At 42.7% G+C, this 24999-nt stretch overlaps 1 protein-coding gene across 1 annotated transcript in view; it reads right to left on the reverse strand.

Annotated features, from left to right (window-relative positions):
* Positions 1–8571: 8571 nt before the first annotated feature.
* Positions 8572–24999, reverse strand: part of FSTL1 (follistatin like 1) — a 52571-nt gene continuing 36143 nt past the window's right edge. The window contains exons 4-11 of the mRNA XM_090277096.1: positions 23280–23409; positions 22375–22407; positions 20951–21081; positions 19596–19714; positions 18198–18310; positions 17786–17896; positions 15454–15530; positions 8572–9311 (exon numbers count right to left, since the gene is read on the reverse strand). Of these exons, the coding sequence (XP_090133222.1) occupies positions 9267–9311; positions 15454–15530; positions 17786–17896; positions 18198–18310; positions 19596–19714; positions 20951–21081; positions 22375–22407; positions 23280–23409 (759 nt within the window). The 3' untranslated portion in view covers positions 8572–9266. The remainder of the gene's footprint in view (positions 9312–15453; positions 15531–17785; positions 17897–18197; positions 18311–19595; positions 19715–20950; positions 21082–22374; positions 22408–23279; positions 23410–24999) is intronic.

Consider the following 24999-nt stretch of genomic DNA (forward strand, 5'->3'; position numbering starts at 1 on the left):
CTCTTGCTGCCTTTAGGATTCTCTCTTTGTCTTTGAATGCTGCCATTTTAATTATGATGTGCCTTGAAGTGAGCCTCCTTGAGTTCATCTTAGTTGGGACCCTCTGGGCTTCCTTATATTTGTGAGAATTTTTTCTCTCCTCATGTTCGGGAAGTTTTCTGTCATTATTTTCTCAATCAGATTTTCCATCCCTTGCTCCTCTTCTTCTCCTTCTGGTATCCCTATGATACAGATATTATTACATTTCATGCTGTCCTGCAGCTCTCTTAAGTCCTTTTCATTCTTTTTCAGGCCTTTTTCATTTTGTTGTATTGTCTGGGGACTTTTTTCTACATTGTCATCTAACTCACTGATGTGATCCTGTGCTTCATTTAGCCTGCTTTTGACTTCTTCTGCTGTGTTCTTCAGTTTAGAAATTGTATCCTTCATTTCTTCTTGGCTGTTATTGATAGTTTCTGGATCATGTTTCATGCTGGTGTAGATCTCAGTTAGTTCCTTGTAGCTTCCCTGGAGTTCTTTGTAGTTCCTCTGGAGTTCATTGTAGTTTTCTCTGAGTTTGTTTAGTTCATTGAGCTTCCTTATTACCATTGTTTTGAATTCCATGTCTGATAGTTTGCTTGCTTCTATTTTATCTATTCCTCCTTTTGGGAATTCCTCCTTTCCTTTCGATGGGGTGTTGTTTCTTCGTCTCCCCATTTTTTTCTCTTTCTGGAATCTCCCTGTTGAGTTCAGTTTGTGTCCCAGTCTGGATCTAAGCAGCTTAATCTCAACTATCAGTGCTCTTCTGCCAGGGTCTCTCTCTTTCGCTTTTTACTCTAGTCACTCTGTAATCCACAGTCAGGCAAGGCCGAGTACTCTCTTCAGGCAGGGCTACTGCTTCCTCTCCACCTGTTGTCACCGGGAGGGGAGTGATCCATCTAAAAGATTTCTCCCGCAGTACTCAAGGTTTCCAGTCCACCTCACATCCTTGCTGGACCATGGGACAAGTGTGTGTGTGAGCTCCCCTTAAGAATCTCGCTTGGCATCCAGCCATTCCTGCTGGGTCAGTGAAAATAAATGAACAAACGAACCAACAAACAAACCAATGTTGCTTTATGCTTCTTAGAGCCAGACCCCTCCTGGCTTACTCTCAGCTCTGCCAGCAGGCCCAGCCTGAGTTCCAGCCCCAAAACCTCTTGGGGAAATCTTCCAGGTGCTGTAAAATCTCTCTGCACACAGAGCCACCATCCGCGGGTGCCAACCCACTGGCATCTCTTCCGGGATTGGCCTACTTTGTGTATATTTTATTGACATGATACTTCAGTGACAGACAACTTGTTGGAGAGCTCAGGGCAGAGTCAGTTTTCTCTAAGCCAGATTTTTTGGTTTTTGGAAATGATGTTATCTAGTTACTGTGCTGATGCAAAGAAGAACCATAATAATGATTACAGAATTATTATATCTGTAAAAAGCCTTCTCTGGGCATTACTGGGAAAAGGCTATGGGTGTTCTGAAAATATCAAAAATGGTTAGATTAACTCTTGAGCTTTTCTGATTTGCCCAGTTGATTTCAGGGTCTTTATTATTCCTAAATCCCACCTTCCAAATATCTCCTATTAATGTGCTTTTTATACAGATTCTCCTTTGTTCCTTTTGGAAGTGGGGGCAGGGCGATGACTCTCCTGGTGGCTGGGTATTATAGAAATCAAGCTTAGGTTATGGGAGAGAGGAAAAAAGGCATGTAAGAGAAAAAAAGGTAGACAACTGCTAAGGAGCCAGAGATTTTAAATTGGCTCAAAACTAAAGTTTTTTGAATCACTGGAGTTAGGTGATAAAATACTTTCCATGGAGGTAAGACATATGTCTGTTTCTGAAACTTCCACATAGGACATCACAGGAAGAAGGCATGCCAGGAAATTTGTACAATTGTGCAGATTTGGCATGTGCATTCCTAAGGTAAGTTTTCAGCAGGCCAAACCTTTGAGGTGTGTGCTGGACTTTGCTGAGGGCTGCAAACTGGCTGTTGTGACTCCTGATGTATCATGTCTGGGAAGACCAAGTCAGACTGGGGATTGCATTTCAGGCAACAGCAGGGGCCTGACCTCACCTGCACTCACATATCTACTTAAAAGAAACTGAAGTGTGACCTGCATTCAGTTATTATAACTAAGTGGAAGAACTTATGACTTACTTTTTTGTGGTCAGCAATTACATAATAGAGAGCACTAACTGGGAATTAATGGTTAACATTGATATGATCTTTATTATTTTATTTTATTTTTCAATTATAGTTGACATTCAATATTATTTTATATTAGTTTCAGGTGTATGGCATAGTGGTTAGACAATTATATAATTTATAAAATAATCCCCCCTGGGAATTCTAGTACCCACTTGGCACCATACATAGTTATTACAATATTATTGATTATATTTTTATGCTATACTTGACACCCCCATGACTATTTTGTAACTACCAATTTGTACTTCCTAATCCTTTCACCTTTTCACACAGCCCCTCAACACTCCTCTCATCTGGCAACCCTCAGTTTGTTCTATCTATGAATCTGTTTCTGTTTTGTTCACTTACTTTGTTCTTTAAATTCCACATCTAGGTAAAATTATATGGTATTTGTTCTCTCTGTAACTTATTTCACTTACCATAATACCCTCTAGGTCCATCCATGTTCTTGCAAATGGTAAGATTTTATTTTTTTAATGACTGAGTAGTGTTCCATTGTGTAAATGCACCACATCTCCTTTATTCACTCATCCAGTGATGGACACTTGGGTTGCTTCCATTATCTTAGCTATTGTGAATAATGCTGCAATGAACATAGGAGTGGATGCGGTGATCTTTAAAATAAAGGGAAACATTGTGACAAAGTAGAATGAGTTTGAGAGAGACCCTGGTATGAATCCTGACTCTGCTCCTTGATAATTTTGTGGTTTTAGATAAGTTCCTTAAACTTTATGAACTCTATATTCCTTATATGTAAAATACCTTTTCACAGGGTCATAGAACTATTATAAACCAATAAACAAAAGGCCAGCAATGGAGAGAAAAATGAGCAAAGGGAATAAGAGAAAAGGATAAGGACCAGTAAATAATTCATGGAAAGATGCTTAACCTCACAAAAGGAATTTTAAAAAAAGCAACGAGTAATCATTTTTTCTCTATCAGAGGCCTATAAGTTTTAAGACACCATGCTTGCAAAAATGTAGTAGGGAAATAGACAAAGTTTATTTAATTTTGGTGTGAATGTAACTAGGTGCAACCTCTTTGAAGAACAATGAGTAACTAAGCAAATTTATAAATGTACACATTCTCTGAGAGGATCACTTTTTTCACTGTATTTTCTTTGTTACAGTTTATATATAAATATTTTTTTTGCCATGTACATATATTACTTTTTCAATAAGAAATAACTGTTAAGTAACTTTTAAAAATTAACTCCTGTTGACAGGAAGACTCTCTCATTCCAGCAGCAAAATGATGCTTTCTATGTTTTGTTATGAAATAGCCCTCAGCAGCAGTAGCCCAGGGTTTACTCTCTTCATGTCCCACACCCATCCAGACTTACTCCTGGGCTCTGAGGGGATCTTAGATCCATCTACTCATTCGTATTCTTTCCCTCTCCATCCTTCCCCTTATTTCAGAAATAATTAGAGAGGGACAGATGGAAACTTGACACAGGTGTTCCAAAACTAAAGCTACTTAATGTTATCTGTACTAATTTGCACGATTCTTAATATTACATTTTGATTATAGAAAACTTACCTTCTGAATCATGCTCATTTTCAGACTATTTTAATTTATTTTACTTCCTGAACACGTATATACTGTAATAACAGGAAAAGTGCTCCAAGACCGAGGCTTGGGAGAGGCCATCCTATATTTAAAACTGGCTATGGACAAGGTACCCTTCAAATTGGGTTTGAGCTTCCTTTCTGAGAATGAAAATTTGAATAATCAAACTGTGATTGAGACTGGTAATCTGTAACAATAACACAACCAGAGATAGCCTTTCAGTATTTGATTAGGAATGGAGTAATACCCCCAATCCAATCAAGGTGACCTGGCTATAATATTAGAGAAGCAAGACTTTTATACATATGACTAAAATTTAAAATGCATAAACCTCATTAACCATAACGAGCTTTTTTGGAAGATAGTATTATTGGGGGTGGGGAGTAAAGGATGCCTAAAGTAATCACTGGGACAGGGGAGTGGAAAACAAGTGTTGGTCATATGTTTCCAAGATGAAGCAGAACAGATGGTCTTAACCAGCCAACATTCAGTCCATGTGAAAATGCCTGTCTATGGTTAATATGTGTATATGAGGTAAAAGTCATTAAGGTTATCCAGACCCTGGTGTACTCCCTGTGCCACCTGCTCAGGTTTATTTGGCTTTTCACACAGGGTTACCTGCAGCCAGCCTTACCTGATGCCATTCGAGTCTCATAAGACCCATGGGGCCTTAGGAGTCATTTAGTTTAACCTATTCTCAACACATCCAGACTTCTTATCACTTCCCACAACAGACCCACCATCCATCATTCTTTTTAAAAATTATATATTATTGTTTTATGCTATTATAGTTGTCCCAGTTTTCTCCCCTTTTGGCCCCCCACCCACACTTCCTCAGGCAATCCCCACACTGTTGTCCATGTCCATGGGTCATGCATATATGTTCTTTGGCTACTCTATTCCCTATACTCTACTTTATTTTTCCATGACTATTCTGTAACTACCAATTTGTACTTCTTAATTCCTTCACATTTTCACCAATGCCCCCAAACCCCTCCCACTGGGCAACTGTCAAAACATTCTTTATGTCTATGACTCTTTCTGTTTTGTTTTTTATTTTGTTTTTTAGATCCAATTGTTGATAAATATGTATTTATTGCCATTTTATTGTTCATATTTTTTATCTTCTCCTTAATGAAGCCCTTTTCTCATTTCATATAATACTGGTTTGGTGGTGATGACGTCCTTTAGCTTCTTCTTGTCTGGGAAGCTCTTTATCTGTCCTTTGAATCTAAATAATAGCTTTGCTGGGTAGAGCAATCTTGGTTGCAAGTCGTTTTCATCACTTTGAATATTTCTTGCTAATCCCTTCTACCCTGCAAAGTTTCGAGAAATCAGCAGACAATCTTATGGGGGCTCCCTTGTAGGTAACTAACTGCTTTTCTCTTGCTGTTTTTAAGATTTTCTCTTGTCATTAATCTTTGTCATTTTAGTTATGATATGTTTTGGTGTGGGCCTCTTTGGGTTCATCTTGTTTGAGACTCTTGGACTTGTATGTCTATTTCCCTCATCAAGTTAAGGAAGTTTTCTGTCATTTTTTTCAAATAAGCTTCCAATTTCTTGCTCTCTTCTCCTTCCAGCAGTCCCATGATGGAAATGTTGGTATGCTTGAAGTTGTCCCAGAAGCTCCCTACACAATCCCCTTTTGTTTATTCTTTTTCCTTCTTGCTGTTCTGATCGGTTGTTTTTTGCTTTCTTATATTCCAAATTGCTGATTTGATTCTCAGCTTCATTCATTCTACTCTTGATTCCCTATATGTTTTTCTTTATTTCAATTAGTGTATTCTTTGTTTCTGATGGGACTTTTTAAATGCTGTTGAGATCCTCAGTTCCTTGAGTATCCTTATAACTAGTGTTTTGAACTCTGCACATAATAGATTCTTGTCTCGTTTGTTTAGTTCTTTTTCTGGAGTTTTGTTCTGTGAACCAAGGACAGCTACCACTAGTGCCAGGCCTGGGGCCACACAGCAAGAGGTATGGGGTATGCTGAGGCCAGATGCTGCTTGTTCGAGAGATTTTAAGAAAGTTTGAGTCATGAACCAAGACAGGGCATTTGTATGGCCACTGGAAACAGCTTGGGTGGGCCCCAAAGTTGGGTGGGGCAAACAGTGTGAGCCAGGTTGATGGAGGCTCAGATATTGTGCCCACCTGCCAGCTCTGGCTCTGTGGGAAGAGGGCTCAGAAAAGGAACAATAGCCTCTGCTAGTACTTCTGTCTGGGAGAAAGCTGCTCCACAGCTCTTTCCCTGATGGACAATTCACTTCCTCCCTATATGTCTCTGATGCCTTTCATTTTGCTATTTCCATGCTAGAGCTCAGAGAGCATGAGTCCAAATAAGTCTGTGTGCTGGCCCTTTAGAGGAACTGCCTCTTAAAGGTGGTTTCTGTCTTCCAGTCTCAATCCCCACAGGTTTTTACAACCAGAAGTTATGGAGACTTATCTTCCTGGCACTGAAACCCTGGGCTGGGGGGGACTGGAACCCCTCACTTCCAAGATATCCATCCTAATTTTTATCTGCCACTTGTGAGTGTGGGGCCAGCCCATTTCATGTCTCTGGCCCTACCAGTCTCAATGTGGTTTCTTTTTTAATTCCATAGTTGTAGGACTTCCATTCAGCTCAATTTCAGATGGTTCTGAATGATGGTTGTTTTGTAGTTTAGTTGTAATTTTGATGTGGTTGTGTGAGGAGGCAAGCTGTGTTTACTTATGCCACCATCCTGACCGAAAGTCCATCATTCTTTTAAATAAACGTTCTATTCCTGAGTAAATTTCTTCTCCCAGCTGCAGTTCCAAGGTTGTATTAGGAGAAACTCTACAGGCCTTTTTTAAGGCGTCTGAATCCCAAATCCACTTTTATAAGTTTACTGAGTGAGTGAGTGTGTGTGTGTGACTGATACAACTGTTACTTTAACTTTTTTATTTATCTATAGTATTCAAAAAAAAAACCAGGAGTTACAAAAACAAGTTAAATGCAGTATGGTAGCCTACTAAATACAAATACATTTCACAAACACACAGGCAACAGAAACTCATTCAAATTGCTTCTTAAAATTTGATTATTTAAAAATGTAGGTGTAAAAGAAAGACATTCAGACTGGTTCACATGGACTTATTAATAGGTGGGGGAGCCCTGCTTTCCAAAAACAGTGGAGTCCAGAGTCATGGCAAAGTGAGGTTTCCATGGGCACTGGATCTTAGCAGATGCTGTAATTAATGTTTATAAAACTGTATACATACAGAGAAAACCCAAGGAAGCTTGCAGACTAAGCCCTGTGCTTTTAGAGAGCTGGAGGAACTGAACCCATCTTAATCCTGTTTATTTGGTCCATGAAAGGCTCCACAAATTAGGCGATTTAGCAGCTTTCCATGAATGTGATTCTATGGTGCAGACAAGAGCTTCCCTATTTATAGGAGGAACACAGGTTTGCTCTGGGAATTTATTGTAGGGGAGGGTAAGTCTTGGATGGTGACCACTGTCCTAAATAACTGGTGAGGAGACACTAAGGTTTCTTGCTTTAAACAGACTGGTGCTCCTGCTCTCCCACCCAGTGTCCAAGGGCTAGCAAACTTGATCAAGGCATGCTGCTGGGGGTTCCCCAAGGCACTTGCATGGGGAGGTGCATTTCAAACTGCACAAGTGGGGTTCGAAGGGAGCTTTTAAGTGGGATGATAGATAAAAGCTCAGAATCCTAAATAAAGTGGAATGTTCTCCTTTCAATGAACACGGAAACTTGTTTAGAAGAAATTCCATTTTCATTACAACTTTCTCAGAATTGCCTGCGAAGTAGTCTACATATTTTCCTTCTGATGATCTATAATCTGCTTTCTGAAAATGAGATCTTAAGTCAAGTTTTTAAAATCTTTGTTATTCCAAATGTATCTTAAATATGGTATTGAGTGAAGTTAATAACTACACAGGCCAAAAGACCCAGGAAGGACTGACTTCTTGCCAATCACAATTTTAAGATTAAATTTCCACTTTTCCCCCCTCTTGAAATGTAAAAACCTCCTTTTTGTCCCATCTCTAACTGGAAAGCCATTTCCATTTCCAAGAAGGTTAAAGAGAAAATGCAAAAGTGAAGACAAGTGGAGTGGTTCTCTTTCCCACTCTTTTCCAGGGTAGGGTTTACCCGAGAGGACTCCGCATCACAGCACAACCTGAGGTCAAATTTGGTCATCTTGTTTTTGGCTGTCTGACTGTTCTTGTTCTAACAACAAGTATTCATTTAACCTAAGGAGAAAAGGAAAACTACAGGACCCTCTCTCCTATGGACCAATGATCAAAACCAGACTTTATGAAATTGCAAGGTTAATGCATTCCTGCCTGTTCACTGAGGAAGCTGAGGCCCAGAAATAGGGAGAGATAGGGCCAAAGTCACTCTCCAACTTAGTGGTGCATCAATGGCCATATTGATAGGCTGGGATATCTAAGCCACGCTTAGTGGCATTTGTCTCCATCCTTTGAAAATACTGATTTGAATGAACTTAGAATAACTGAAAACAGATTAGCTTTTGGATTCTGAAAGCTTTGTATGGAGATGCTTCTCTTCCCCTGGCTTCTGTCTGAGGCACCCACTGCTCCTGCGGCAGACTACTGACCCACTGGAAGCCAGGAGGGTGAACTCTGGGCTACAGCTAGTATGTGGCAGGGTTACTGTGGTCCCTGCACCTGGAAGAACCCCAAGTTCCCCCACCTCTGAAATGGTAGGACTCTGAAAAATAATTACAAAAGCTTAATTTCTAGTCAAGAAAATAAAATATTAAAAACAACAACAATAATATAATGATAATAATTGAAAAACAAAATCAACTTGCCAAAAAAAGTTTTACAGAAAAATAGCACCTTTGGTAAAAAGTATTCTTAAAATTTGGTTAGGTATCTAAGGGGCTGAAAGTACATAACTACCTGCATCATTTGGGTGCACCCTCTCAGAAACTCCACCAAGTCTGAGGGACACTGAGTAACTAGCAGGACAGCTTTTTACCTAGAGGCCCTGGCTGGGGCCATGAGGAGAAGCAAAAATGCTGGTCTCTGTTATGCTTGATTGGCAACAGAAAGGGCTGGCAGCAGAATGGCCCTTCACTGAGTTTCCCAAAGCCCTCCCCTAGGGACAGTCTGCTAAGTCCTCTCTGGCGCTGCTCACCCTCCTCCCTGCAGCGTGTTAGACTCAGAAGTGGTTCAGATCTGGGTCTGCTCCTCTCCCAACTCTGATGCAGTTTCCTTACTTGCCTCTAGCCCCTGAGCCCCATATACAGTTTCTCTCAAATCACTCCTAGAAATGAAGGCTATGGCCTTTCCCCTCCTCGCCAGCCACCCATTTCCTTTATTGCAAAACAAATAGACAAAATAAAACTTGTTGCTATACAAGCAAATACTGGTGCTTTGGCGATTGTAGCAGACTCTCGTGTATAATGGATTCAGCGCTGAAGTGGAGAAGGTGCCGGGCTCTGGACACTGTTCCCAGATGCCTCCTCACTAGATCTCTTTGGTGCTCACTCTCTTGGTCTTTTCAGCTGTTTCCTTTGAGAAGCAAGAGAAAATAACTGTTATGAAATATTTTAAAAAATCATTGGCACTTATCTAGTCCTCAAGACTTTATCTAGCATTGAAAGCTACATGCTTATGCTGAATTTTAGTTCTGTTTACTTGTTTGTCTCCTCTGTGGATGGCAAACAACTTGAGTGTAAAGATCATGTCTTAATCAGGACATGGTCGTTTATGGGCTGTCACTGATTAAGAGCCGACCCCATTGGAGTTCCTATGAAGCAGCCAGGTCAGACATTATTAGCCCCATTTTCAGGATGAAGAGAAGGATCCAAAACAGAAGTGCTGCAAGATGTCCTGAGTCCAAGTGCAGAGAAGTGTTAAGAACAACAGGCTTGGGAGGCACAACACCTGAGCTTCACTCGTGGCTGTGCTGCTTTCTGGGGGATCCTGGGCATATTATGAAACTTTCTGTGCCTCAGTGTCTTCAACTACAAAGTGAGGGTAATAAAGTACCATCTCTTACAACAGTTATACATTTCTCCAAAGAAGACATTCTTCCTACAGCCAATGAGCACATGAGGAGATACTCAACATCAATCATTAGGGAAATACAAATCAAAAACTACAATGAGGTGCCAGTACAATAGAATGGATAAAATAAAAAATAATGGACCACACTGCCAAGTTTGTGGAGAAAGTGAAACACTGTTGGCGAGGATAAAAAATGATACAGCTGTGCTGGAAAACAGCCTAGCATTTCTTCAAAAAGATTAAACAGAGTTACCATATAACCCAGCAATTCCACTCCTAAGTATATACCCAAGAGAACCGAAAACACAAAAGCTTGTACAGGAATGTTCACAACAGCATTATTCATCATAGGCCCAAAGTAGAAACCTAAATATCCATCAACTAATGAAGAGATATACAATATGTGGTATATCCATACCATGGAATGTTATTTAGACATAAAAAAGAATAAAGTATGTATGTTAACTGTAATTGAAAATTTTTTTAAATAAAGAAAAAAATGAAGCACTGATTCATGCTACAACAAGGATAAACCTTGAACACATTATGCTAAATAAAAAAAGGCAGACAAAAAATATATTGAATAATTCCACTTACATATGTCTAGAACAGGCAAATCGATAGTTAAAAAGTAGATTAGTGGGTGCCAGGGAAGAGCGAATATAGAGTGACTTCTAAAAGATATGAGTTTTCTTTTGGAGATGATGAAAATGTTCTGGTGGCTGACAATCTTGTGACTATATCAAAAACCACTGGACTGTATATTTTATTATTTTTCAATCTTCTTAAAAATTGTATTTTATTGATTATGCTGTTATAGTTGTCCCAATATTTCCCCCACTCTCCCCACAACCAGCACCCCCCCCCCACTCTCTCAGATAATACCCTCACCATTGCTCATGTCCATGGGTCATGACTGTAGTTCTTTGGCTACTCCATTTCCTATACTGTAGTTTACATCCCCATGGCTATTCTATAATTACCTGTTTGTACTTCTTAATCCCCTCACCTCATCACCCATTTCCCTACATCCCCCTCCTATCTGACAACCATCAAAATGCTCTCCATATAAAAGATTATGTCTCTGTTCTTGTTCTGTTTTTTAGATTCAATTGGTGACAGGTAAGTATTTATTGCCACTTTATTGTTCATAGCTTTGATCTTCTTTTCTTGAATAAAGTCCCTTTAACATTTCATAGACTAATGGGTTGGTGATGATGAACTCCTTTAGTTTTTTTTCTTTTCTGGGAAGCTCTTTATCTGCCCTTGCATTCTAAAAAATATCTTTGCTGAGTACAGCATTCTTGGTTGTAGGTCCCTACTTTTCATGACTAAATATTTCTCGCCAGTCCCTTCTAGCCTGCAAAGTTTCTATTGAGAAATCAGCTGACAGTCTTACGAAAACTCTGCTATAGGTAACTAACTGCTTTTCTCTTTCTGCTTTTAAGATTGTCTCTTTATCTTTAACCTTTGGCACTTTAATTATGATGTGTCTTGGAGTAGGCCTCTTTGCATCTTATTTAGAACTCTCTCTGCTTCCTAGATTTGCATGTCTGTTTCCTTCACCAAATTAGGGAAGTTTTCTTTCTTTCTTTTTTTTTAAAATAGATTTCCAATTTCTTGCTTTTTATTTTCTCCTGACATTTTGTAGTTCTTTTATAAGAACTACTATATGGTATTGTCCCTGGCTGGTTTGGCTCAGTGGATTGAGCGTCGGCCTGCGAGCTAAGTGTCGCTGGTTCGATCTTCCAGTCAGGGCACATCAGAGAAGGAAAACTCTGATTCCAAAAAACCTCCGCTGCCTTGCGGCATACCTCTTCAGGGGAAAGGCTAAGGGAGTAAACCCCGACAGAAAATCCGGAGCCGGAGTCCCTAAGGCAGTTTGACGTTGTAGTCAACACCAGCAACTCCTGCGGCGCACCTGAAGCCAAGCTGTATTGACTCCGTCTTTCCCTTGGACCCTTCAGCTGCGAAGAGAGGGGGGGGTCTGCTGCATGGGCAACAGCAGACCCTCCATATCACCCTGCCCAGGCTCTGTAGCTTCAGCTCCACTGGAGAGGACACTCCAGCGTCATCGCAAGATGTCGATTCAACACGGGAGGAGACAGATACCGTGTCACTCCCGAGTCGGACTGCACAACCATTCTCGGCGGTGCAGATGGACTCTTAAGAAGCTACACCATCGTCTCTCGAGACGGATGGCTGCCGACGACGAATTTTCTCCTTCGGGCACCCCTATTATGCAAATGTTGGACCACTTGAAATTGTCCCAGAGACTGCTTATACTATCTTCATTTTTAAAAATTTATTTATTTTCTTGTTATTTTAATTAGTAGTTTTTTGCTCCCTCGTGTTTCAAATTGCTGATTTGATTCTTGGCTTTATTCACTCTACTGTTCTTCTTCTGTGATTTGTTCTTTATTTCAATTAATGGATCTTTTATTTCTGACTGGATCGTTTTTATGCTGCTGAGGTCCTCACCAAGTTCCTTAAGCATCCTTATAACCAGTGTTTTGAACTCTGCATCTGATAGATTATCTCCATTTCGTTTAGCTCTTTTTCTTAAGTTTTTATCTGTTCTTTCATTTGGGCCATGTTTCTTTGTCTCCTCATTTTGGCAGCCCCTCCTCCCCCTGTGTTTGTTTCTATGTATTAGGTAGAGCTGCTGTGACTCCTTGTCTTGGTAGCATGACCCAAATGTAGTAGGTGTCCCATAGGATCCAGTGGCAGAGCCTCCCCTATCACCCAAGCTGGGTACTTGAAGTATGCCCTTCATGTGAGCTGAGTATATCCTCCTTTTGTAGTTGAGCCTTGATGCTGTTGGCAGGTCAATGGGAGGGATTTACCTAGGTCAGTCAATTGCAGGGATTGGCTCTGATCACTGAACACCAACCTCTGCCCTCCATGGAGAATCAGTTGTGCAGGGGTAGAGTAGTGTTGCTCCAACATGTCTGTAGCTGTCCACTGGGTACAGAGGCCCTGGGTTTTCTTTTCAGCCCATACCTGTGTTTTGCCCAGGGCCACCCTGCCTGAGCTGTAGAAGCAATCTGAGATGGCTGCTACTTGTGCTGGGCTTGGAGATTCTCAGGTGAAGCCAAGTTGTGAATCTTGGCTGGCTGCTTCTAGTGCCATGCCACTGAGCAAGAGGTAATGTGGCTGAGGGCTCACTGAGGCAAGCTGTTGCTTGTTTGAAAGGATTTAGGAAGTTGTGAAGCTTGAGCCAAGACCAGCCGTTCATATGGAAAAGCTATATCTGTAAGTTGAGTGGGATGAAGCCTCAGGGGATCTCCAGGGGCAGGGGCAACAAACAGTGTTAGCCAGGTTGATGGAGTCTCAGATATGGAAACAGCATGTTGGCTCTGTGGCTCTGCCCACCTTTCTGTCTGGGAGAAAGTAGTCCCCCAGCTCTGGCCTTGATGTCAGACACTTCAGTTTCTCCCTATACACCATTGGTGTCTTTCAGGCTGCTACCCCGGTGCTCGAGCTCAGAGTGTGTCAGTCTGAATAAGTCTGTGTGTGGGTTTCTTAAGAGAAACTGCTTGGGACTCCAGCAGTTTCTTCCACCGACTCAAACCCTGTTGGTTTTTGCAGCCAGAAGTTATGGGGACTTATCTTCCTGGCACTGGGTGCCTGGTGTGGGGCTGGGACTCCTCCCTCCCAAAATATCTCTCCCAAATTTTTATCCATCACACATGATGCGGGACCAGCCCATTCCACATCTCCGCCCCTCCTACCAATTTAGATGGATGTGGTTTCTTTAGTTCTGTAGTTGTCGGACTTTCATTCAACTCAATTTCTGCCAGCTCTGAGTGATGATGGTTCTATAATTTAGTTGTAATTTTGATGTGGTCATGAGAGAAGGCAAGTCATGTTTACCTATGCTATCATCTTGTCGAAAGTTTCCTGTTATTCTGAACTGTATATTTTGATGATGTGAATTTTATATGTGAATTATATCTCAATAAAAAAATTATATATGAAATAAAAACAATGACAGTGCCTGTCATCTAGCAGACACTGTTGGTGCCCCATCCGTCACCTCTTATCTTTAGTGTTTCATTCACTGAACTAGCTTCTTACTGCCAGCACCTGCCTCTCTTTCTCTGGTAGCTAGAGCCTGCCCTGCTCACCCATGTTGGAAGGCCAGAAATGCCAGGTAATTTATGTTTGTTGGCGGTAGCCCTCGCCAGGGGCTGACAGAATTCATGTAGGAATACCTTCAGGCGTGGTAACTGTGCTCAGAGTTCCACACAAGGACTACACTCCACTTGCCTGTACTGTTAACTCTCTTGGATACACACTCTATTCCTTCCTTCCCTTCCTGAGCTTACCTCCCAACTCCCCTTCTGGTATTTCCTGAAATTGCCTCCCAAATAAACTATTTGTACTTGAGTCCTTGCTTAGTATCTGCTCCTGAGGGAACTCACATAAACAGAGACACTTAAAAATGAAAGACAGGAGATTCTGCTTTGGTTAAAAAAAACTGACATGAGATTTTTATACTATTAGTGACAATAATGACAAAATGCAAAGAAAATAAATAAATATCAACAATTACTATTAATAATTCTTTATTTTCAAGTCAAATATTTCATCTCGATAGTTTAGCATTTCTTATAACTGTTATATTCCCTAAATACTTCTATGTCAGGGCACTGGCCAGTGTGGGTCAGACAGCTGGACTGTCGTCCTGTAAACTGAAAGGTCACAGATTTGATTCCCGATCAGGGGATGTATGAGAGGCAACCGATTGATGTTTCTATTTCACATAGATATTTCTCTCCCTCTCTTGCCCTCCCTCCTCTTTCTAAAATCAATAATAATTAAAAAAAAAAAACCACACAAAATAAAACAAACAAAAAAAACAACTTTTATGTCAGAGAGAAGGCTTGTGTTATTAGACCCAGACTACAGACTGGAGATCTATTGTGCACTATCCTTTGTTAAGACTATATGGTAAACTAGTGGAAAGACAGGCCTGGAAGTCCAGCATACCCATGTTTTCTCTCTCGTACTGTAGCAAAATATGTCAGTGGATCACTATTCTGCTAAGAACCTTTTCCCCTAAGAAGGCCTTCAACTTGACATAGAACCTTAAGAGAATTCTTATTATCTTCTCAAGTCTCCAGGAAGCAGAACCTTCAAGTTTTCTGTGTTTGTCAATACAGGTTGTTCCCTAGCCAGCTTAGCATTTAATGTAAACCCTTTCTTTTCTAGTCCAAATACATTAATTTCATGATCTTTGAGAGCCAACTATACACCAAGCCCTGTGCTTAATACAGGGATGCAATGATGAGCAAGCCATAGAGCTTTGCCGTCAGGAGTTCATGGTCTTTGAGTCTAGGCACTTGTTGTGACAGAAAACAGTAAACTGCTTTAGTCCATGCTCATTTGCAACCCATTTGCAAATCACCAAGTGACTGATTCTTACTTATAAAGCAATTCTGCTAGGACATGCAGGACCCTGCAAGGACCCCATCAGAGAACTGCATCATGGTTTGATATTATAGGTGTATCATTCAGGACCTATCGTACTAAACAGAACACATCTTTTTGGTCTCTAGGGACATTAGGCAATGTCTGAGTGGTGGAAGGGTCTGGTGGCGGCAAAGATACCTCAATCAGAAGGGAGGCTGCAACTCACCTGGTGCTTTTGGAGCTCCTGGACATATCTGGTCATCTCCTCCTCTGTCTGGGTCTGGGTCCCCTTCTGATTCTTCCCTGCAAGAAGAACCAAGGTTCAGAGCAGAGGTAGCTGAGGGAAGCCAGTTAGGGATCCCGTTGATATCTGCTTTCTAGGTTCTTAATTTCACCTCCCACTTAATTTGTGGAAGAAGAGGTGAATTACTCACATTTCTCTGCTACCTCCAAAGTAACACACTGAAAACAAAACAATCTACCCCCACTATTTTCTGGCCTCTGTTCCTAGTGTCTTCAACTGTTCTGCACATCCACTCTAGGAACTATGGAGAAAATCTGGATCCTGACTCAGGAGTTCTTCTGGGTCAGTGATTCCCTACCTGTCACAGGCCCCAATGGTTCAAAATACAATTGCTTAGACTGCACCTTCAGACTCTGATGTCATTGTTGTGAGGTGGAGCCTGAGCACAGGGTTCTATAAAGCGCTCAAGGTAGTTCAGATGTGCAGCCAGGGTTGATAACACCACACAGTGTTTACCAAAGTTGCATACACACACACACACACACACATACACACACACAAATCACAGAATACATCTTAAAAACACAGGTTTCCAAACTGCTCTTTTGCAGATTCTGATTCAGTAGGTTTGGGATGGAGACCAGGAATCTGGATTTTAACTAAGAATAGCACTTGTTAGGAAATACCATTCCATTATGGCTTCCTGACTTAAGCATCAAGCTGCCGCCCACAATGATTTCCCTTCGTTCTGGCTCCAGCTGGCTGCACATCTTGGTGCCCCCTGTTTTCTATGCCATTGGGATTTAGGATCTAACTTCCAAGTACTGACCTGAAAATGCCTTGGAATGCCGCTTCTACAATGTCCTCTCAGACCCATGGCCCACACACCAAAACATGCTAAGGCCCCTGGGGCACCACCACGGACAATGCTCTTTATACCTATGTAGGGCTCTGACCCTGGGCCTCCCAGAGAGGATAAACAGTCCAGTGTGACTGTGGAAATGAGCATTGTCCCCTGGGGGCAATCATTTGGATTGTGTCTGATGCATGTGATGGGACTCATTATCTAGATCATAAACCAGCTGTTCACCAACTGCCTGCATCTTAGAAATGGACAGCTACCTTTACTAAGCCAGACCAGGAGCGATTAGGCGTGGACAGCTATAACGGGGAGTTTTGGGAAAATGAGTACAGGATGCTTCCTGGTTGAAGCACGCTGGGTACTGTTTTAAGATGTTCTCTTTTGTCTTCAGTAGCTACTGTGTGCTTGGCCTGGCTACCTTGGCTTTGATTTGGCCTGCAGCAACTTCTAGGCATTTCTAGTCTCTAAACAGCCTCTTTCTGCTCTTTCATTTGCCTCTGGAGTTAGACTGGCCTCCTGCCCTTTCACACTGAGAAGAGACTTGGTCCTGGGAGTGGGACACAAGGGATCCCCCAGGTAGTACTGAGTTCCATTTGTATAATTGGTGTTGTCTGGGCTTTTTATCTAGAAAAACCTCTTCTTGGGTCTTGGACCTCCAGTTATTGGATTACCTGACCTTGAACATGGTTCTAGGACCAGCCTGCTTTTTCTTATCTCAGTTGGCTTTTTAAGATATATTTTAGGTTCACTCCACCAGGTGTAAATTTGGGGCTTGATTCCTTCCAACTGACCTTTCTTTCCAGAACGAATGTGACCTGGCTTCACCCTTCTCTGTCTTGCCTCCCTTCTGAATTGTGCTTGTTTTTTTCCTAGGGCTTGGTTTTAATCTTTGACATCATTGTAGCCCAGAGCCCTGAGGGGACCCTAGTGGTTCCAACATACACTTTGGCTTCTATACTGGCCTCCCAAATGCTCTCCAACATCTCTTTATCCCCAACGCACGCTGCCCATGTCTCAAATACCCCGACTTTCTGTTTTTTAAAGGAACAGCTAATTCTGTCAGTCCAAAGAAGGTCTACAAACATTTTTCCTTTTTTTGCTGAGACTGGGTGATGAAGAGAAGTTTTTCATCTTCTAAACACCTGAGTCTTTTACATATAGGATTTTCTAAGCTGTCATAAGGATTAAGTGAGTTAACATGTAAAGTGCTTAGAAGAGTGCCTGTCATATTGTTCTCACTAAGTGTGCGCTTTCATTATTATTGTTACTATCCCAATCTCATATCAACATTTGATCTTGCCCTGAGTCTTGAACTTCTTGCTGCCCAGGTTCCTTGCTCTCACCTACCACCTTACTCTTCTCCATCGTCCCCACCCTGACTTGTCTCATGGTGATTTCAAGAAAGATGCTCTCTCCCTGTTGCTCCTTCTTTCTGCCTGAGGCACAGCTCACCTTCACAGGTCATGGCCGTGCAGACCCAGTTTCCACAGGCACAGACGCAGCGGTTACAGTCCACCTCAGTCTCAGCTCCGTCCGCATACATTTCATCCTCCAGGGCACACTCTGTTGGGACCAGCATAAGGGCAACAGTTTAGGGGAAGGTGGAACAAAGCATCTTGACTACAGTCTGCGTACCTTACCCTTTTCCCAGACAAGACCTGGCTGTCCCTCACAGGCACCACATTTGAGCAAATGCTACCAACAACCACAGGTTTTAGGACCTGAACATCACCATGGAGATGATGGAGCCAACCTAGAGCCGGGGACGGGAATTTTCTTAGCAAGCTCTGGAGGGCTCCATCAGTTCTGGCCCTCTTAAAATGCTGCCACTCGCTAAAGCTCCCTGCTCTTTGGTTAAGCATACTCTTCTCTGGAGGGTTGAAGGACGGGTTGAGGCACTTGAGGAACTCTTGGAAGCTGAGTTTCCAGTCAGCGTTTTCATCAGACAGTTCAATGAGAGCATCGACACAGAGTCCTCTGAAACAAAACACAGGGGAAATGTGTCAGCCAGCCCTCAGCTTCACTCCTGAAGAAAGGAAATCAGCAGCAGGACCACATACACCTGGGGCCCCCAGAGGAGGCCAAGAAAGTGTCTGTTAATTGAGAAACTTTCTCTCTATACTGACCTCCCACAACCATCAACCATCCTGACTCCTGTAAGCATCCACCCTCCAGTTTGTTATACTGAATATCAGATCGCTCAAATGTTCCTCCTGAGGCAACAAAAGTTTCCTCAATGGCTTTGTTCAATTCTGATTGACAAATGTTTCACTACCTGCACACCTTCCAGCAGTAATTGCCTTTACCTATGGCATAAGTGTCAAGCCAACCAAACTAGGAAAATCAATACAGAAGAGAGGGAAATAGATGATATGAAAGGAATGTGTGATTTGAAAGAATGTAGAGTTCAAGTAAGCATCACCATTCTAGAAAGAGATCTTTCAGAAAAGTTTCATAGAATCCCAGCTCTGTCCCTCTTGTGTGGCCAGGATTTGAGCCCTGGTTCAATCACATACTACCCAAATGGCCTTGAGCTAGTTATTCAACCTTTCTGTGCTTGTTTTCTCATCTGTAAAGTATTGTCTAATTTTAGGTTATCAAAATATGAAGAATTTTCAGATATTATATGTAGGCCATAGACTATTATTAAGAAGAATTTCTCCAGAGTCTGGGCTTCATGCTTTGCACTTCTTTTGAATGAAGTGGTGCTTAAACTATTTTTAGTTTTTACCAGTGTACCAGAACCACACCAAAAGTTTCTTAGGGATTCATTTTTATTAATATTTACTCTGGAATAATACCAGAAATGGAAAGGGATATACAATTTATAACAATTAGGGTTCTTTATGTGAAATAGCACCAATTATCTTAAAAATCAGAACTAAAGCTATTTTAAACCTATGGTTAAATAATACATTAAAGTAATTCTTTCAGAAAATTAACCATTAAAACGTTACCCACATCACCCAGAAACAATTTTGCTCTGTTGCGATTTTGGTCATTTAAAAAAAAATTACATTCTTCTATTCCTTGCAAGTTCTAGCCAAAAACAATAACCATTTGATCAAATACCAGTGGTGCTCAATTTATTAGTTCACAATGTTCGTAATGTTCACAGAACAGACCAGGACAGAATTTCCATTTTGCTTTTTACTTCGTATTAACACTGGTGGCTCCTTTGCAGGTAGGAAGAGTTTCAAATTCCCTCTCATGTCCAGCCTTCCCCTCATGGGCCCTTCCCTGCCCCTCTCACCCCACTCACCTTAGCAGCTTGTTGTTCTCCTGGTCTGCATAGGTGGTGATGTTGATGGCGGTTTCATTCTGCTCCACAAATTTCAGGAATTCACTGGAGTCCAAGCGAGAGTCTCCATTATCAAAGTTCTAGAAACGGGATGAAGAGATCTTTCATGCACATTTTTTGTAGAACCTAGTTCCAGAATTCCCCCACTCAGCTTAACCCACCTCTGGTTCATCTTGTTCTTGACACGTTCCAACCAACCCTGCCTTGGCTTGGCCTTAGAGAGCTTTAGCACCAAAGGCGCAAACCCTTGGGCACCAGAGCCCCAAGATGAGAGAGTGCAAATGTCTGGGCAGAGGCCACTGAGGGCCTTTCAAACCCAGACCCTGCTCACAGGGCAGCCTGAGCATAGCCTCTGGTGCCTAAGAAGCCTAGGGGCATGAGAGACTCTGCAGACAGTTTTGATGGCACCCCTGGGGTCAGACCAGCCACTATACCACATTCTCAAACCCTGACGAACATCTAATAACAAAGCCAAGAGCCAGAACTTCTGCCACCAAGTCCAAGATGTGTATTTCTGACACTCTGCTTGGGAACAAGGACACAGGTGGCCCTCAGAGTTCACAGGAAGGATCATTTCTTACTGCTTGATTTTCAGCTTCCCTGGCCTGCTCAGTGCTGAACTTTCCCACTGGTACCCCTCACTAACCACACCACAGAGGAGTCAAAGGCAAAGGGCCAGCACCGAGAACCTGCAGGGAGAGGTGGCGCGAAGCCTCCAGGAGCCTGCCACTCAGAGTCCAGTGTGTGTGTGTGACATGGCCAAGGAAGGCTCTTTCTACCTAGGTCTTCCCTCCTCATTCTGCTGCGCTTTCACCTAAGGAAGAATGACGGAATCACCAGTTGAGGTGAGTCTGATTTTGGTCTTATCCACATTCCGATTAGGTTTGCTTTTCAACTAATTTTGCTACAAGGAATGCCAGCTGGGCTAGAGGGTGATTCAATGGTTCAGGAACAGTTTCTGTGAAATATCAGACCACTTATCAACAGGCAGCTGTTTGCCTGGTGGGAGGGAGTCTCCTTCTGAGGACTGCACACACACGTCTCAGATAATTGTCAAAAAGTAGATAGCGGAGGACATAAAAAGAGCTCCCCTGACAAGGAAAAGCTAAAGGAGTTCATCACCACCAACGTGTGTGTTGGATCCCAAAGACTACTGCTGGACTCCCACTGATCAAGCTGATCAGAAGGCAACTGTCACTGCTCCATGAAAGGATCCACAATGAGGAAACACTCAAGGACACTTGCAGGTTTATATTTCCTCGTGGTCTGGCCATGAAAGAGGGTTGACCAGTCTTTGGCCCCCAACTTCAGATTACCTTAAAGTACTTGTCCAGGATTTCACTGTAGTTGCTACCTTTGGAGAACCAGCCATCTGGAATGATCTCTGCTTCCAGCCACTGGATGATACGACGCCGGAGCTCATCGCGGTTGGACTGATAGCAAACAACTGCAGGAAAGGAGGGGAGGCCAGTTCAGTGGTGAGGACCTCAGTGTCACCCAGGACCCACTATGTGGAAGCGCTCTGCCTGGGGATCTGAGGGTGTCATCTCGTTGAATTCCCATAGCACTCAGGGAAACAGGATGATCACGCACATGTCAACCCAGGGCATGTACTGGAAAGTATCTGACCCAGGATTCAAGCTCATGTTTCTAAAAATATATAAAGATCAATAATATTGAAACAGAGAGACTGTGTTGCTTAGGTAAGGAAAAAGGGAAGAGCAGCAAAATAAAGGACATTTTCATTAACTTCAGGAAGCTGAGGGGGGAAAAATCAATCAACAGAACAGTTCTCTTGGCTCAGAGATAAACTGAAATAATAAATGAATAAAAGAGAACATTGCCATTCTTTATGCCACTGGATTTCTGATTCTCTCTGAATAGCTTTTCCTTCTCTCACCAACTGGGTCTATCAAAACTTTCTTCCACCTGAGATTTCACACTGCTGTGTTATTCTTCATTATGCACAACAGAGAACGAGGCCAAGCAAGGGCCATGTTGAAGTCAGACTCTGGAAAGCTGTGTAAGTCACATGGAAACAACAGGTGGGGCTGAGAGATGGTGGATGGGAGAGCAGAGAAGAGAAAGACTTGGCGAAAGGGAATTCCTATAAGACAATATATGTTAGGATGTGAAAAGGCACTGAGCCAGTGAATGAAAATCTGGACACCGGTTCCCATGCTGCCACTTTTTACCTGTGTGATTCAGGGAAATTCACTTGGCCTCTCTGAGATTCAGTTTCCTCATCTACCTCACAAAGTTACTATGAAGATTTAAGTAAAAATAGATGCTAAAGGAATCTGTAACTATAAATCATGATGAAATTTTACTTTTTATTCATAGAAAACCACAGAAGAAATCTCACTGGCATTTCAAATGATGTCCTTTCAAAAAGTTGTGCCTTCTGATTCTGCTTGTCCCGTGACATCAGCATGTCTTATAGAACATTGAAGGAAGGATTCAGTGGCTTTCTTGTCCTTGCAGTTCAATCAAAAAAGTCACTCAGCAAAAATGCAAAACACAGTCAACATTCTGACCCAAGCATATGCTTCAAATGGCCAACACAAAAAATGAAGTTTTGCAGCTTTCTGAGTGAAGTTGGAGAGCGACCAGCTGTGGGTCACTGAGGCTAACACGTAGAAGATCTTGTGATCTCCAGCAGGGACTGTGGGACATGAAATTTCCATCATGAAAAGAATTCCCTCCCTAAGATGCACACTGTAGGAAAACAGGCACTCACCAGGGCTGGCAGATGGACTTACAGATTTCTTCTCTGAAAGACAGAAGGAGAAGATACATAATACAAAGTAAAAAAAAAAAAAGAAAAGAAAATTGCGGCATATTACTAGGATTAAAACTGTCCCACGTTAAGGAGCCACCTGTAACCTTTTCCTCATTTTGCCTTAAGTCCTTGTCTCCTATTCTTCTTCCAAGACCCAAGTTTAAAGGGCTTTTCTCTCCTGCTTTGAGATTTTCATGCTACTGCAGTCTCTCCTGGTCTCACACCTCATCCTATTAGGTTGAGGGGAGAGGGAGATTCCTGAGACTTTGAGAAATCCTGTGGAATCACTATGGGCATGGAAATAGAGTGGAGACCAGCATGTGGGAAATGGCTTCTTATTTCTCCAGGGGAGTTCAAGGCTGAGAAAGGCTAGGCAGGGCAGTGGCTAGGCAGGGGGCTAAAGTCTAATGAGCAACAAGCATAGGACCCCTGCCCTTTTATCCTAATGGCAATGGTTGGAGTATAAAATACAGGAAATATACTACCAGGGCTGGGAAGTACCCAGACTTTAAAAGTATGAGAAAAGTGAAATGTACCTGATTTTTAAAAGCTATGGAATTCATTTAAACACTTCCTTACTATTACTGATTGCTGATATGGTCCCCCATCCACTATCTAGCTGCTGACAGAGCTGGAAGCCCCCGGAGGATCTGATGCAGGAAACACGGGGCAGAGGCCTGGGGCATCCAGGATGAACCAAGCAGGCGCACAAGTGCCAAGAGGATACGCCTCCAAGAACCTGGGTGGTCTCCACAGTTTTGGGTGCTGCGGTCGGGTGGAAAGGCCTCCCGGAACCCATGCCACACTCTGTCCCTGGCTCCCTGAGGCTGCAGTTGGGAAGTGGCAGTGAGAGCACTCCCTACCTTTGCAGTGTCCATCATAGTCAACCTGGATTTTGGATCCAGTGAGGCAGGCATCTCGATGCAGCTCACAGTGGTTGAGGTAGGTCTTGCCGTTGCTGCCACACACAGGCCTCTTGTGAGGTTTGCATTGCTGAAACAGACCGGCAAAGGATGTTCGTGCAGTCAAGGGTGCTGACACACATGGGCATGCACACACATGCACACAGAGCCATCTTGTGAGGATGCCCCACCAGCAGAGTTAGTTAGCTTCTATCCAACCAGGACAGAAGGAGCCTCAGCTCTGGCACCTGTGACCCTACCCCACTCAGTGTGGAAGACATCTTATCACCTTGCAGCCCCAGATGGCCCTGTGGGCTGATTCAGGTTCAGGGTCATCTTTTCTATTCAGTGACGATACAGACCCTCTCCACCCACCCCCATCAAATTAGCAGAAAGACCATTTTTGTTAGAAGTCAGGAATTCGGATTTTCATCACTTTGTCACTTGGGAGAAAGTCACTCAGTGTCTTTGGATGATCTAAGATCCCTTAACATTCCAACATTCTATGACACAAAACAGCCAGAGCTGAGAGCTGGAAATGTGGAGACTGACAAGCAGGTGAATGCCCCAATTCTTCAACTCTTCTGGGGCTGAACCATAAGAATCTTTGCTTTCTCGCTTTTTTTAGTATTTTGGGGCCATTTTGTTTTCCTCCTAATCTTACAATGCCTGTTGTGAGGCTGAGGGTCGGGGGTGGGGGGGCAGTGTGTGTGTGTCTGGGTCCATGTGAGGGACTACAGAAAGTCATTATGTACTGGGAAATGGACTAAAGTTCACTTGGCAACTCGTATCTACTTTGGCTATTTAAAGTGCCATGGACACACGCAGGCTCAGTTTCTTGACTTATGTGGTTTTTGAAAGGAGAGAGGTGGCAGCAAGTTCAGCTCAGACCTAATAAAGGCACTGAAGCAAGCAAGAGCAGATGCAGGGAAAGAAACCCAGGACACTGGAGCTGGGAGGCAGCTTAACCTTCCCAATTTATAGACAGGAATACCAAAGCCAGAAAGACAAACTGTACTTAACCCATACTTATTACCGAGTTCTACTATGTGTTGCCCTGGCTGGTTTAGCTCAGTGGATTGAGCGTCGGCCTGCGAGCTAAGTGTCGCTGGTTCGATCTTCCAGTCAGGGTACATCAGAGAAGGAAAACTCTGACTCCAAAAAACCTCCGCTGCCTTGCGGCATACCTCTTCAGGGGAAAGGCTAAGGGAGTAAACCCCGACAGAAAATCCGGAGCCGGAGTCCCTAAGGCGGTTTGACGTTGTAGTCAACACCGGCAACTCCTGCGGCGCACCTGAACCCAAGCTGTATCGACTCCGTCTTTCCCTTGGACCCTTCAGCTGCGAAGAGAGGGGGGGTCTGCTGCATGGGCAACAGCAGACCCTCCATATTACCCTGCCCAGGCTCTGTAGCTTCAGCGTCATCGCAAGATGTCGATTCAACACGGGAGGAGACAGATACCATGTCACTCCCGAGTCGGACTGCACAGCCATTCTCAGCGGTGCAGATAGACTCTGAAGAAGCTACACCATCGTCTCTCGAGACGGACGGCTGCCGACGACGACGACGACTATGTGTTGGGCACTGGGCAAAGCCAAATATGGTCTTTCTATGATATATGAATGAGTACAAAAGCAAGCTGCATATATACACGTCTATATATATTATGATACAATTTTTT

This window comes from Furipterus horrens, unplaced genomic scaffold, assembly GCF_987537825.1.
Source record: "Furipterus horrens unplaced genomic scaffold, mFurHor1.1.pri manual_scaffold_1, whole genome shotgun sequence".
In the NCBI taxonomy this organism is placed as follows: Eukaryota; Metazoa; Chordata; class Mammalia; order Chiroptera; family Furipteridae; genus Furipterus; species Furipterus horrens.